The 16,453-nt window shown below is 35.6% G+C and overlaps 1 protein-coding gene and 1 non-coding gene across 3 annotated transcripts in view; both read right to left on the reverse strand.

Annotated features, from left to right (window-relative positions):
* Positions 1-14,762, reverse strand: part of LOC129261363 (sushi domain-containing protein 2-like) — a 39,782-nt gene extending 25,020 nt beyond the window's left edge. For both annotated transcript variants that reach the window (XM_064099090.1, XM_064099089.1), the window contains exons 1-4: positions 14,308-14,762; positions 4,814-4,944; positions 3,840-4,157; positions 1,736-1,888 (exon numbers count right to left, since the gene is read on the reverse strand). In XM_064099090.1, coding sequence (XP_063955160.1) covers positions 1,736-1,888; positions 3,840-4,157; positions 4,814-4,944; positions 14,308-14,383 — 678 coding nt within the window. In that variant the 5' untranslated portion in view covers positions 14,384-14,762. The remainder of the gene's footprint in view (positions 1-1,735; positions 1,889-3,839; positions 4,158-4,813; positions 4,945-14,307) is intronic.
* Positions 14,763-16,179: 1,417 nt separating this feature from the next.
* Positions 16,180-16,251, reverse strand: TRNAE-UUC (transfer RNA glutamic acid (anticodon UUC)). The gene has a single exon. It is a non-coding gene; the product is annotated as a tRNA-Glu (tRNA).
* Positions 16,252-16,453: the final 202 nt, after the last annotated feature.

The raw sequence follows: 16,453 nt of genomic DNA on the forward strand, positions 1-16,453 counted from the left end.
AGGGAGAAATAAAATTTTGTTCCACAGGACAATCGGGAGAAAATGAGAATATTTCGTATTTCATATAATGAAATACAAAATAAATAGTAAGTGAGTGATGTCATCAGTTCCCTCATTTGCATACCAACCGGTATGTGCATATAACTGTTTTGTGAAATTAAGCGAAACTTTAAAATATCATAACTCTCTTTGTTTTATTTTACATCCGATTTTGATGAAATTTTCAGCGTTATGCTAGTTGGATTTTTCTCTTTTTATTCAAATCAACTTTTTGTTGGGGTGGACTTGTCCTTAATAAGTCACGTCAACTAGATCGGGACGTGCAAATCTAAAAGTCCCTCACCTGTTCGAGCATTGAAGGTGGATTATACCTCTTATCACATATCTATGAATAGATGAGTTACGACTTCTTGAAATTCATCCATACTTTCATTATCTAATAAATATAATATGGCTTATTTTTAAGTAGATAAATGGTACAAATATTATTTCAAACAAAAATGATCTACTGCCAAATAATTACAAAATTCACAATTTACAGGAGATTAAATATTGCCATCATAAAGCAGATTGCTTTCAAAACACAATCCCAACGAAAATTTATTTGATTAATACATTTATAGAGAAAAAATTGAATACTTCCTTGTAAAAAAAATAATAATGATAATAATTTCGTCGTATATGCAAAGAACAAATATGTGTACATCTTGATTTAAAGAAAAAATAATAGTCTTCGTATGTAGAAAGCAATTAAGATCTTCGGTTATGCCCGGGTTTTGTGGGGCTAAAAAGCGACACATTGATTAATGTGGCTTCCCTTTGTGTAAGTAAAAAATGTATTCAACAGGATTTTCAAAGCACAATTATATTCAGACTCTGCATTAATCAATCATGTGACCTTTAACTTTGGTCAAAATCAATGTTGGAAACCAATCAATTAACGCGTATTGTGAAAAGGATGTTTTGTCGTATATTGAGTTGACGGTTGGCATTTTCCAAGACTAAGAATATTTGTTTTAAAAACGATATTTTTTGTCCCCTACGGTCATGCATATAAACAAACAAATAAGTCCTTTTACAGAAGTCGTTATGCCAACATAATTTGTGACGATTCAATTGATCATTGCTTCATTGTTGTACTCTGAGTATATTGATACGGATAAATAATATCCCTACTGGAAAGAACGGTGTCACACAGTGTGTGCCACAGTGTGTTCACAGTGTGAAACACAATGTGAAATCACCTTCACACTGTTAAATTTCAAGATTTAAACAGTGTGAACCACATATTCACATAGTCGATCATGTGAACAGAACACGATGTGAACAGTCACACTGTCGAGGTGTCCACAGTGTGATCATACATTCACACTGTTGAATTCTAGTATTTCAATATTTTAACAGTGTAAATAATTATTTTCGGATAATCAACTCATTGAACTTACTGTGTAACACTGTTTTCTTTCAAGCAGGGATCATTTTCCCCCATTATCAGTAGTGTAATGAAACAACAGTTTTGAGAGTCAAGGCATGGCGTATGTGGCAAAATTTGTTTTAAAAAATCTGCGTGTGAGTGATGCGAGCAAGATTTAAAAAAACCTTTCAGAAGACTGTAACCTTTTGATAGATTTTAACATAAGATTCAGATAATAATATTACATTTATAAGGGGGTGTGAGCTTTTCATGACCCAAAGCCCCCCCCCCCCGATCTCTACGCCAGTGCCCATTACTCACCTGCGCTGCTACTGCTACCGAACTGTTTCCAGCGAGCCCTGTCCCTTTATCACCGAAGCTCGAGCTCCCAGTTGTCCACTCGAGTTTCTCGTAGTTGAATATTGTAAAAGAATAGTCGCCATCAGACACCAGCACGGCCTGAAATGTATTGGTCTGTTGGCACGGTAACAGGACAGGAGAAAAGGATAAAATATTACTGGAGTAAACAACACTCAAGGCCAACAATCTGGGTAATTTTCCTAATGTTTATCTTCAATCATTAAATTTTCATCGTTTTGTTAATAATTATTTTTCTGGCTCTCTAAATCAATTTCAAATTCAAATTTATTTCCCACAGACATGACAGATAATAATATAACCCTTTTAACATTCTAATTACATTCGATAGTACTACAATATATCTCCCCCTCTCATTCTCTCTCTCTCTCTCTCTAACTATCCCTCTCTCTGATACACACACACTCACCCACCCACACCCATGTACAAGACCACACCCTCTTACACCCCATCAAATACCCTCTCACCCCTTTCTCTCAAATATTTGTATCAGATTTTATTCAAAATAACTCACCACGATTATCATACACAGAGGCTCACATACACACCCACCCACCCACACTTCCCACACACTCACACATCGTCCCCAATTACACACTCTCACTAGACGTCCGATTTTATCCAGTTTTATCCAAATTAAAAAGCGACTGTATCTGTATCCTATAAAATGCCATCCATAATAGCGCACTCAATTACCGTCCAAAAATCTTGAATTTGCTGACCGATATTGTCGACTGCTCACTCAGTATAAAATATCATTAAAGTAAACAATACAAGGCCAACAATATGGGAATAAAAATGGATGCCGATCTGTCGTGTTTGCTCGAAAATTATGGGTAAAAATAAAGGGGGTCAACATAGCCTTTTAAAAATATTCTTACATATACTTTAAAAGAATATCATCACGGAGTCCTCAATGCTAGGGTCAACATAATTATATAAGCTTTCAAGTTTATACCCGAATGCAAGCAAAACACACATTCTAAGGCTACCCCTAACAAAAAATGGACGGGAAAATTATAAATGCAAAGCAAAGCAATGCTGAGTGTTGATAACATTTTTAGTCAGTTGAATTTGCTTTATTCGTTTTTACAATTTTGATAGCACTGGCCCATCCTCCATTCATTTGCATATTCCCGATTTCTTAGTTTAAAATATTTTTAAAAAATACTTATAAATGTTGACCCAATATATTTTGAAAGCGTATCGGAAGATGCCTAATTATCATTGGTGAGTCTTGTCATCATGATGATAATTAAAGTTTGAATGGCCTGATTATGGTTTTTATAGGGCCACGTGCTCATAAGGCAAATATAAAAACACATTGATTTTGCATTTCTTCAAGGGAAGTTCAAAATAATAAATTTTACATTAAGTCATGTGTTTATTACTGTCGTTAATTTCTCAAAGATGTTACAGCAAAAAGTGAATACACTCTAAAAAAATATTGGGTAAAAATGCTCCATTAGGGTAATTATGTGTCCAACCAACATTGGGCATTTCTTTTGAGCATTTTTATTTATCCAGTGTCATGAAAATTTTGCCCATTCTGAAATAATTGCTGCTTATGTTTTAACCTTACTGGACAATATGTTTCCCGCATTGGTTTAAATACTGCCCAAAATTGGTTGGACACATAATTATCCTCGTGCTGGTTTAAAATTTACACAATGTTTTTTTTACAGTGTAGACGTGTGGCTAAAATGCAGTTGTGGCTGACAATATGGACTGTGTAATATTCTTAAAAAGTAACATTTGTGGATTTAAAAAAAATGGCCAATTAAAATAAGAGAAATGATTTTCTCTTATTTTAAAGACCACTAAGCAGTTGCGGATCTAACCTTCTTTTTTTTTTTGCTAAGAAGGGATTTGACAAGTTGGCTTGTCCCCGTAGATCCACCACTTTTCAGCTTGCGCGATTCTCGTAAACAGGTGGGTTGGAGTTTGATCCCACACTTTTTTTTAAATTATCTTTAGGGAGCCACAGGTGGGGGGTTAAACCCCTACCCCCCTAAATCCGCCACTGCTAAGACAAAAAAGTATTCACCTTTGAAGCAGCGCCGCCGCTGATGGAATAAAATGTAACGTTCTCCCATGTGGCCACAAAGGCGAACTGAGCAACAAAAGGGCGAAACCTGAACTCCACTCGGAAGATGCTCCCGATCTGATCCGTGAGGTTCTGCAAGAATGACGTGTCGTTCGTAGTCTGACGGTACCAGACCTTGCCATTTTCACCACGGGGGCCTGACGTGTCGACGTCGGCCCAATAAGGAGCGATGATACGGCGGTCGTCGTCGAGGGGGAAGACGTCGGGTGTGTACTGGGAGACGTTCTTGATAAACGAGATGATGCCGTTCGTGTTGACCTTGGAAAATGAAATATCAAGGATTGAAATGGGGATATTAGTCGATGACGTCACAATTGTTACTTTCGCAGACACCCTATAATGTCATGTCCCCAGCTGACTTTTTCTTAATTTATATGATATAAAAAATTTAATATTTCAAACATTTGTGTAAAAACGGGTTTTCCATGTAGAAATATGTTTCAGCAATTAATTTCGACTTTTTACATTCTGGTGGAGAAAGTTTGCGTTAACATTATTTTCATGCAATGAAATACAAAAGAATGAGTGGGGAGATAACACCATCGCATCAACTCACTCATAATGAGGAAATTCATAGAAATGTCTTATCTAAATTTTAGAGAAAAAAATTTACTTGTCACAACTTTTGTCCAAATCTCGATCTCGTCCAAATCAAGTTGATGAAATTACAAGAGTTTTTTTTTTTAAACTCTATCCGTCCAAATCGCATGATTTTAAACCAGGGGAGGGTTTCATGAAAGGACTGGTCAGACGTTTTATCAGACAGTTACTTTGGTAACAGTGCGTCTTAGCCAATCATAATCAAGGAAAGTTGTTATAAACCTGACGAAAATGTTGATGAAACGCTCCCCAGGCCGGAGTACCCCTTTAAAACAGACGATATTTGAAGTGTAACGTTAAGTCGTAATACGTACTATTAACGAGGCGTGATCTTCATCAAAATATGGAAATTTCAAATCGAGTTTGATTTTTCCAGAATCGCCATCATCGTTGCTTGGAAGCTTCGTATCCCCCTCAGCTGGCCCAAATGGATAGAGAACATTTTCTGAGTTGAGAAAAGGAAAGGTAGAAAAGAAATATATAAACATAACCATTCAACCATTGCATTTCATCAGGGGCCGCGGCAAGGTCAAAATTCAAAAGTTGCAAAATGACACAATTTTGAAAGTCACTGTTTTTTTTTTTCCTTGCTGATGAGTGAGTTTCTCAGCGGTTTTTTTTTATATTGATCGATAATTTCCCATCGATTTTATTAAATATCAATTTGTAATTAATAGCAATGAATAGATCATTTAATTTTCTTTAAAATGATACCTTACATGATGTGATTATTGTTCACATGGAGGTGCAGTGCCGTGAAATGTGGGGGCAACGTCAAATATCAAAAGTTGCAAAATGACGCAATTTTGAAAGTCACTGTTCTTTTTTCAGTGGTGATGACAGTGGCGTAACAGGCGGGGGGGCAGGGGGGGCAAGTTGCCCCCCCTGGCGGATTTCACCGGGAAAATAAAAGAAAAACGGGAAAAAGAAAAAAGGAGGGAGAAAGAAAGGGAAAGGGGAAGGAAAGGGGAAAAGGAAAGGAGGAAAAGGAAAGGGAAAAGAAAACGAAGAAAAAACAATTTTTTTTAATGGAATAGGAAGGAAAGCGGGAAAATGTACGAAAGAAGAACATTTGAGAAAGAACAAATCATTCCGAAATAGGCCTATGTAATGCAATATCACGGTGGGAAATGAATTAAAAGATGACAAAATGGCAACCAATAGCGGGAAACGAAGGTAAAGAGGGTTAGTCAAAAGCTAAATTGGAAAAGAAAAGGGACAAGGAAAAAAAATAATAACACGACCGGGCTGCCGATGATTGAAATTAAAGAGCGGGAAAAAAGATGGACTGCATACAACATTGTGCTATAAGCTTGCTAAATTTTATGAAAAATAAGCTACTGGGGCTTTGCCCCAGACCCCACGCAGTAGGGGCTCTTCATTTATAACCTTCAAATGGCTCTATAACGCCCCCCGTTCAATCACAATCAATCACTGGCATACAGGCGCGGGGGGTCTTGGTTCCACACCCAAGAGAAAATAAAAGAAATTGTAGGAGACAACGTATAATGAAATGAATGGAAACAATGAAATGCGTTATTTGCTGAATGAAATGGAAAAAGCTATCACATAATCAGAATTTAATTTCAATTGGTAATTTTTTTTTTCCAGTTCGCTTTGCATGCTGGCGACTTTTTTTTTTACAAATTTTCCCACATTGCTATGTTTTGCCCCTTAAAAATATTTGGTTTACTATGCAACCGGGTTGAATAAATGTGTTGTGTAAAAGCTATATTCTGTATATGACCGCGATTTGATTAAAATAGCGGCAATCTGCGAGGTTTAAATGGCTTTGATATCAAGAAGTTCCGGGAGCTCCGCCCGGACCCCAACCGCACAGCACTGCGTATGGAAGGGTTGGGGCATGGCCCCCAAAAGTTCTACACACAAGAATAATAAAAAAAGAGGAAAGAAAAACAAAGGAAAAGTGTAGGATATGATTTTATTTACTGAATATAATGACAAAAAAATAGCTCAAAGTTAGATTCTCATGAAAAGGTGATTTTTTTTTCGCTCGCTTCGCTCGCTCGGGACTTATATAAAGCAGCTTTTTAGCACATGTGCTATACTGCTCCCCCTTTTTTTTTCTTCTTTTTTTTACTCTTCACGCTACTTCCACAAAGAATCCTGTTCACAGTGGCGTACAGACCACAAAAAAGGAATCTAAAGAGAGAAGAGTGAAATATATTATTTTCTGGATATCATGTCAAAATCTATCACAAAATTTGATTTTTGTATTAAAAAGATCAAAATTTTTGCTCGCTCGCTTCGCTCGCTCGCAACTGTTTTTAAAGATAAATTCTGCCCGATACGCAATATCTGGCCTTCTCAAAATAGTCGCCTCATTACACCATTACGCCTGTTTATACCATGATATGACCGGGAAATTTTTGGCTCTTGCCCCCCCTGGCCACCGACCCCTGTTACGCCGCTGGGTGATGAGTGGGTTTCTCAGCGGTTTCTTGTAATTATTTTTATGCACCTTAACATGAACATTAACATGGAATCAAACACACCTCTGCACAAGCAAACACATAACAAACAAACAAAATGCATGTGTATTTCAAACCAAGACTCAAACCATGTTATTTCACAGAACCATCACTACAGAAGCAGGGGGTTGATTTGAATGGATTTTCATCTCTATTGACACAGACACAGGAATCATGTTAATGTATTGACCCTAATGACTATTTCTGCTCGTTTTGCAGCTTTTCAATTCAGACCTCATCCACACTTTTGAATCCTACTCTTTTCGTGATGGTATGATCATAACAAGCATTGTATCATTTTAAAGAAAATTAAATGATCTTTCGAATGCTATCAAAAATGTGCATTGTGTAAAGTTGGGAGTTTGGAGAAATCAATGGCCAAACTCAGATTTCCAAACTTTTTTTGCTCGTTTTGCAGCTTTTCAATTCAGATCTCATCCAACACTTTTGAATCCTGCTCTTTTCGTAATGGCATGATCATAACAAGCATGGTATCATTTTAAAGAGAATTATATGATCTCTTGAATTATGTAAAATATGCATTGTGTTAAATTGGGAGTTTGGAGAAATTAATGGCCAAACACAGATTTCCAAAAAATTTTTGAGGGGTTTATATATATAATGTACAAATCACCATATCTTTCTTGGAGAAATTAGATGTAGATCATCGCTAAATATATTTTATTTTATCATAGTCTCCCAGGTAAAAGATAAACAAGGCTGGATAATATTATAAGATATGAAGAAAAAAGTGAGAAGGACACAAAACGTTACAACAAGTAGAGTGCCTCTGGCAGTCTCACCTGCATCACGCGATTCAATATAGCAGCAGTGTTGACTTTGAAAAAAAAAAAACACCATTCATGTAATGATACAACACTACGTTCATTGACAATAAGGACATTTGACCTTGATCATGCGACCTAAGAATTGCCAGTGATACTTGATTGCCCCTATATCCACATTTTATAAACTATATCTATAAACTTTGAAAGTTATGACAGCAATCTAATAATTACCTCCAAAATGGCCAAAGTTCAATGACCTTGAATATCATTTGACCTTGGTAACGTGACCTGAAACTCGCACAAGATGTTCAGTGATACTCGATTACTCTTATGTCCAAGTTTCATGAATCAGATCTATAAACTTTTAAAGTTATGATGGTAATTCAACAGATTTACACCCAACTTGGCCAAAGTTCATTGACCCTAAATGACCTTTGACCTTGGTCATGTGACTTGAAACTCAGGCAGGATGTTCAGTGATACTTGATTACTCTTATGTCCAAGTGTTATGAACTAGACCAATAAACAAGATGTTCAGTGATACTCGATTACTCTTATGTCCAAGTTTCATGAATCAGATCTATAAACTTTCAAAGTTATGATGGTAATTCAACAGATACCCCCAACATGGCAAATGTTCATTGACCTTTAACCTTGGTCATGTGACCTTAAATTCGTACAGGATATTTAGTGATACTTGATTACTCTTATGTCCAAGTTTTATTTGGTGTTGACGCCGCCGCCGCCGTCGGAAAAGCGGCGCCTAGTCTCACTCTGCTATGCAGGTGAGACAACAACAGGACGTGACAGAACGGTACAAGAACAAGGCATGACAAAAAGTTAAACAAGACATACGAAATAGCACAAGAACGGACAAATTGAAACAAAAACAACAAAACAGACTAGACTTGCTTGAAGTATTTTGTAAATGCTGCTTAAGAACTCTCATCCCCAATTTTTTTCCATAAAGTGATTGAGCGCCACTCGCCAGTTCATAATTAAGTTACGAGCGACTTTACGAAAGTCTGGTTACCCTTTCTTGTAGTAAATTATACTCACCAAATTTTCACATTTTGTTTTGATTTAGTTGCTAAGAAATGAGCACCAGTCGGTCATACAGTTGCTCGTAACTTCCCAAGAGCTTCATGAAACACCCACTAGGACCCGTCTTACAAAGAGTTACAACTGATCCAATCAACCTCAAGTACATGTATATATGGAAACCGATCAATGTCATATTTTTTCTTTACGAAATTTTTACTCTGAAAACAAAGAGAATCATACTGAATTGTCAAGAAGACAGTGACTGTATGAATATACATCATATCTAGAAAATAATTTGTACAAACTTGTTGACGTTGCTGGCTTTCGATATATAGTTGTGGTTGATTGGATCAATCGTAACTCTTTGTAAGACGGGGCCCCAAGATGCGTTCCTGTTGTCCATGCTGTTTGTAAGGCCCGTAAGAAGTCATGCATATCTTGGTCAGGGGTACCCATAAATAGCAACTTCTCGTTTCATTTTACCTCATGTTTACTTTGGCTAAAATGTAACCATAGAGAAAAAAAGTTATCTGTGTGCACTGTCTTTTTCATTATGATAGCACTGACAATTCTTCACCTTGGGGTAAAAAAGGAAGCATATTTTCTTTTTAAGGGTTCACGGAGAGTGCTTTGAAGAACTGTATTGAAACGTAATGAGGCGCAAGATATGAATAAAAAGTAAGTCATCAATTTCAATCTAAAGAATGATTTTGGTTGGTGTTACAAAAGCACGTGATGAATTTCTGTCTCTTATTTCTCAATCATATGTTTTTTTTAATACAATTTTGACATTCCTGAAGGAAAAACCATACAAGGAAAGCGAACTTGAAAGATTTAGGTTCCTGAAATGCACGGGCTATATAGTGCCACAGGGGATTGGGTATATGTGATTACCCCTTACATGCCTTATGATTTTTCCTATAATGAAAAAGGGGGAAAGAGGGGGAAGGGGGGAAATAGGTGGAATGGGAAGGGAAAAAAAATCTATAATTCCACATGTCTAGTATTAAAAAGTTGAATTTTTGATCGCTCGCTTTGCTCGCTCACAGCTGTTTAGAAGCGATGCCCTTTACGCGATTTTTAGCCACCTCGATTTTGGGGGCTCATTAACCATCCGGCATGTCAAAAGTAAACATCACTTTGCGACACTCAATAAAAACCTTAACATTTTTTTAAAATATAAAATAACACGCTTAAAATAACAATATATAATTATATATGTATTAAAAATCCACATGAATGAATAGATCATGAAAGAAAATACTGTCGCACACGCTGAAATAAATAAGAGCCAAGTGTTGAGTATAAGAATGAGCAGTTTGAATGTATACTGTTTAAAGAGCATTCATAGACAACAAATTTCCCGTGTTATACACAATTTTGTAAAGCATCTAATTCACTGATCAGACTGTGTCTCCCAAAATGAAACGAAAAGCGTATAAAAAAATAACAAAAGAGTAAAATCACTGAAGGTCGTAATAACAAGGGCAAAAATCTGTATTCTTCGAACGTGATTTGGAGGTGTGGTATTATTCAAAACGAAACAAAAACAGCTGGGAAGGCTCAAGAACAAAAGAAAGTTCGATCTGTTATTGCAGCATATAAGAGAGGCAAAAATTTAATTTCACTGTGATGTATTTCGTACATAATTACAGTTTGGAGACATAGGATCGAGAAATTAGGCGAAGGGGGGCCTGGAGGGGGGGGGGGGTTCAGACAGACAGAAAGTGAAGAGTTCGTTTTGTTTTGATCTGTCTAATTGAATTCGGTCATTTCATTTGGACGTCTTTTTTTAATGTCCAATTTTAATTTGATTAATTTTAATGTTTTTCGTTTATCCTTTATTCCTTCATCTTATATTATTTCAACAATCATTATCCTTATCTATATTCATTCAATTACCTTTGCACAGTATGCCATATGTGTATATTTTTTAATTCGTTGTTATCTACTTTTAGACTTTTTTCTTCAATTCATTATGTTCTGCATGTACATTACAGAAGACCTGTGTGCGTGGCACCGTTCGACCGAATCAATGTTGTTCGTATATTTTGTCTCAAACTATATATTGTTTGTGTATTGTTTTTAGATTTTGAATAAAAAATTAAATGCTTCCTATACCATGCCCAAAGCTGAGTTAATTAAGGAAAAAGTGGGTAAAAAAATTCGAAACTATTTCTGAATACTTGTTTCAAATTTTGTCACAAATATAGATTGACTTTTAAATAGAGGTTTTGCTTTTTAAAAGATTTGCTTTTAAAAGAGGAAAAACATGTAAAAACAGGGTTGCTCATTCGCTTCGCTCATTTGCGAGTTTTTACATTTTGCTCCCATACACTATGTTTTGGGATTAATTACGCCACTGGTAATAGGTATACGAGAATAGGATAGGTCTGGATAATAGTAATAACAATAATAAAAATAATAAGGATAAGTGATAACAATAATAATAATAACAATTATAATAACGATAATAATAACAATAATAATAACGATAATAATAATGATAATAATAATAATAAAAATGATAATAATGATAATAAATAATGATAATAATAATAATAATAATTATTATTATTAATAGTATTAACATTATAATGATAATAATAATGATAAGTGATGATAATAATTCGAGTAACATGCTACTTAATACTACTACTATACTACTACTACTACTACTACTACTACTACTATACCACTATACTTATATACTGCTAATAGAACTACCGTCATCACTTTTCGTACTACCACTATTATCTATTACTACTACTACGACTACTTCTTCTTTGACAACAACTACTACTGCTGCCTCTGCTAGTACAACAACAACAACAACAACAACAACAACTACTACTACTACTACTACTTCTACTACTGTCTACTACTGTCTACTAATACTACTACTTCTACTACTACTACTACTACTGTACTACTACTACTACTTCTACTACTACTACTACTACTACTACTTTATACTGCTACTACTGCTACTACTGCTACTACTGCTATACTACTACTATACTACTACTACTACTGTACTACTACTACTACTTCTACTACTACTACTACTACTACTACTTTATACTGCTACTACTGCTACTACTGCCACTACTGCTACTACTGCTACTACTGCTACTACTACTACTATTACTACTACATAGTACTACTACTTAGTACTACTACTACTAATACAGCTATAAATATTATTACTATATATATATATATATATATATATATATATACAGTTATCATTGTATCATCGTCATCATGACCATCATCATTATATCTATACACAAGCATCAATTATAATGATGATAATGATGATACTAATACAATAATAGAAATGATGATGATGATAACAATAATGATGATAACAATGATAATAATGATAATGATGATGATGACGATGACGATGCATATTTCGTTGCTAATGATGATGACGATGAAAATGAAATAACTGTAATTACTGTACTAATAAGTAATAACTAATACTACCACTTTATTATCTTAACAATAAAGATAGTGACAATAATAATCATGAAAGTAGTACACTCAATAATATCACCTCGAAATAATTATCAGTTATCATATAACAATACCAGACTTAATTTGTAATTCATTCATAGGCTTAACCTAATTCCGACAAGCCCAATTGATAGGTTTTCTTCGCTCAGACATTTCTCAGTTGGAATAGTCCATATGAATATATTTACAATCAACAATACCAATTTTAATCAATCATCGTCAACGCTATACAATAGAGATAATTTTCCAGCAATTGATAAGGGATGGGTGCGAATAAAACTCACAAGGCTGACCGCATTGCACCTGTTCGCGTGGTAAGCATTTTAGGACGCGTTTCACGAAACTTGTAATCAATCGCAGACACATTTGTGAACCCCAATTAATCGCAATTTTGTAATTGATCGCAAATTTAGCAAGTGATCGGTTGCCTCTCTCTCTTGCAAAAGAAAGTATGAAAACATATGTTGTAGTTAAGATGATGAGTGGTAAAATTCGCAATCGATTGCAAATGAATTACTTGTAACACACCCAAGTGGATGAAGTCACTGTGTGGAAAAGAGACAAACAAGCGTCCCAGTTTGTTTTTGTTGAATTCGCCCCTATCAATATGACGAATATAATGATAGTGTAAATTGCGTAATTCTAATACGTCATCTACAAATTAGGAATAATGACCACTTTCCATAATTCAATACGGTACGTTGAAGTAGTATGAACTAGAAACGTGAAATAGTAAGTTTTCCACACATATCAGCATTACTTTGTTTTAACAACCTCCGGTGCCACAAAGTACTGAAAATGAATGAAATTCACCAACGTTTTACGAATTATTTCAAGAGAGATGAATATCAATAAAAAAAATTATGTCACCCCTTCAAGGGGTTGGCAAAATGGAACGAGATACAATCACATTTTTATCAATCTTCCCTCGCCATTTTCCAGACACAAAACTAATCAACATATTCCCTAACATTTTCCGACAACCAAATAGTTTGGCACAGGATATCCAGATAGAGCATCGTGCAGGGGCGGATCCAGGATTTTCCAAGGGGGGAAGGAAAAAATTGACAAGAAAGGAAAAAAAGGTTCTTAACCAAAATATAAGGTATTTCGTCCACGACAAAAATTGACAAGCAAAAAAAAAGAAGGTCTTTACTTTCAAAGGGGGGGGGGGGGGGGGCACACTTCTGTTTTAATTTTTACATTACAAATTTTAATTGTGCCTCTCTAAGGGAGGGGGGGGGGGTCAAGGGCTAGCTTTGCCCCCCCCCCCCCCTAGATCCGCCAGTGGCACCATGTATGGAAACTGGATTTCATGAAAAGTGAACATTCCTTGGATTTGACTACCTGGTGAATAGGCATATTTCATAGCTAGAATAAAATAAAATAAAGAGAGAAATCAAACCCTGTAATCTAGGTATCTAGTGGCGTTCTTATTGCCAGGATATTTCGCTGGGGGGGGGGGAGGGAGGGGAGAGTCGCGCAATGAGCTAAAAAATTGTGGGGCCAGACATGACGTATGGGATAAAAATGTCTTATGATTTTATTGTGATAGATTTTGACATAATATTCAGAAAATAATATTTCATCAATTTTACTTTCCTTTTCTCTAATTTTCTCAATTTTTCTCTTGGTCAAGTTGAAAATTTTGATGGGTCCATGTGCACAAGCTCCCCCAACAGACCTGTACGCCAGTGGGGCTTATATGACCTAAGGGAAACGATATTTTTCCTCCATAAAAATAAGGGTGGAAAGTTCATCTTCCAAACTATTTTGTTTAAGCTCTTTCCTATTTAATTTTCTTAACTGAAAGGAAAAAATCCCCATGTTGGGGATGTCGTCCCTAGCATGTATCTCATTGGAAAAAAAAACACGAGTCAAATAAATCAAGTGTCATCTAAAAAATAGATGTAATTCAAAAATTTAAAATCATATCATCTGTATATCCTTAGCACCTACCTGCTTGGTATGATATCCTAGCAAAAGACGTCATCCAAAAGAACACTAAAGTAATGCGTATTCCTACCAATTCCATTTCCACCAAAAATCATTCAGACCATTCTTCTAAATATTATGAATCCTTCGGAGTCTTTGAAGTACAGTTCCTCTTTTGCTCCAACATTAATAATCAAGAGATATTTCAGATATAAGCTCAGTTTTCTGTAAGTGATGGTTTCACGCTATATAGGCCAACCATAATCTTCGCTGTCTAATGACAATCCTTTGCAAAGTTTAATGTCCTCATTGTAACGTTGATCTTCACTTATCCATTGATATAATCAGGTGGAGTTCCGCAGTGCAACTGTAAAAGAATTCATTCCGACTCTTTATGCAGTCCACTGGTTTACTGATACGCTCCGGCGAAATGAATAACTGAAATGCTATTCTTATTTAGTTTAATGCAGAAGGTGTAGGACCGTTAGCGGGCGCTCTCATGCATGCTGTAAAATTTAAAGGCCTCTTTTCTTTCATCACAAAAGGTTTTTATTGATTGCTGGGTACAATATTCAAATGGTATTGTTACTTATAACTGAGGCTTTAGGTTTGTGTATGATGGTCCTGTGAAAACCAAGAACAGACGAATTCGGTTTTGAAACATTATAGTATGTCTGTCAGCCAAAAACTGGAAGGGGATTGTACGGTGGGCCGGAGGGGGGGGGGGCGCAAAATTTCAAATGGCATTATCACTCAACCCAGGCGTTAAGTCTGTGTATGATGGACGTGTGAGACGAATTCAGTCTCACACTATATGCCAACTATAAAAAAGTAACCGGAAAATTAAGGGAGGGGAAGGCAAGGATACTTATCAGAAAGGTCTAAACAAGTTCTGCTATTTATATAATAAACTTTTTGTCTGAGTGAACTTCCTATTTAAGTTAAAAAAGCCCTAAAATGAATTATATATGACTTTGTATCCAAAGTCTTATTACAAATTGTATCTGTACGCTTTTATCAGGAATTGCAGAATGCATAGATTAATATTTCTTAAGTTTCTTCAGAATTAAGGGGAGGGGGGATATAGACGACCCTTTCACATTGGTAGCGGAATTTTTTTTTCTCTAAATTTCACTGATGGACGCCCCCCCCCTTCCCCAATGGTCGTTAGCTCAGACAGACGACAGGTGAAGGGGTAATGTGCATCGCCTCACAGCATTATGTCCCCCCCCCCTCAGTCTCTCTCTCACTCTCTCTGTCCCTCGGTCCCTCCCGCTTACGATGAGTGTGACATTTCTGCTTTCCAGCTTCTTCACTGCTTTTTTCAGATGTATTACTATCATTATTATTTTTTCTTATTCAATTTCAAGTTTTTTTTATTAATACTTATCTTGCATTTATTTTATTTATTCATTACTTTATGTATTATATATGTATGCCTATTCATTTACGTATTTCATTTAGTCATATATTTATTTATCAATCAGGGGAGTCTGATAAAAGAAAATTCAATTTTGAGCTACTAATTCAAGTTGCCCCATTTTATAAGTTTCATTGCATGTCACGTTCTGGGTTTTGTTGTTGTTGTTGTTTTTGTTGATTCTGTGTCATTTGTCAACTGAAGTACAGTAGTAGTGCGTACCTTTGCTCTCTTGAACGATATGTTCATTATAATAATTGGCTCCAATATTCTTTACACTGGAATTTCCCTTTTTTAAGTATCGGTATAATAGAACTTATTTGCATAATGCTGTAGGTATCTATAAAAGCCCATGGAAGATGTCAATGTATATATAATATATATTTTCCAATTTTTTAAGAAGGAAGTTAATCTTGTTTCTTCATTATAGATTACATAAAGAACTACATGAAGGGAAAAGAAAAAAAAATTGAGGTCTCCCGTGCCGGGAATCGAACCCGGGCCGCGTGGGTGAAAACCACGAATCCTAACCACTAGACCACACGGGATTGCCATGCCTATCTCTGCGAATGTAACAAACTTAAAGCATACAAATTGACATGATGGATAAAAACGGGAATAAATTTACCATGAATTTAGTTTGTTTGCCTAAATATCATTATTTTCCGAAAATTTAATGTGCCTGTAAAGAATATTTAGGCATTTACCACAATTACTCAAGTTAAATAAATCTGACAATATCACATGATT

The sequence above is a fragment of the Lytechinus pictus genome, chromosome 5, assembly GCF_037042905.1.
Source record: "Lytechinus pictus isolate F3 Inbred chromosome 5, Lp3.0, whole genome shotgun sequence".
Classification (NCBI taxonomy): domain Eukaryota; kingdom Metazoa; phylum Echinodermata; class Echinoidea; order Temnopleuroida; family Toxopneustidae; genus Lytechinus; species Lytechinus pictus.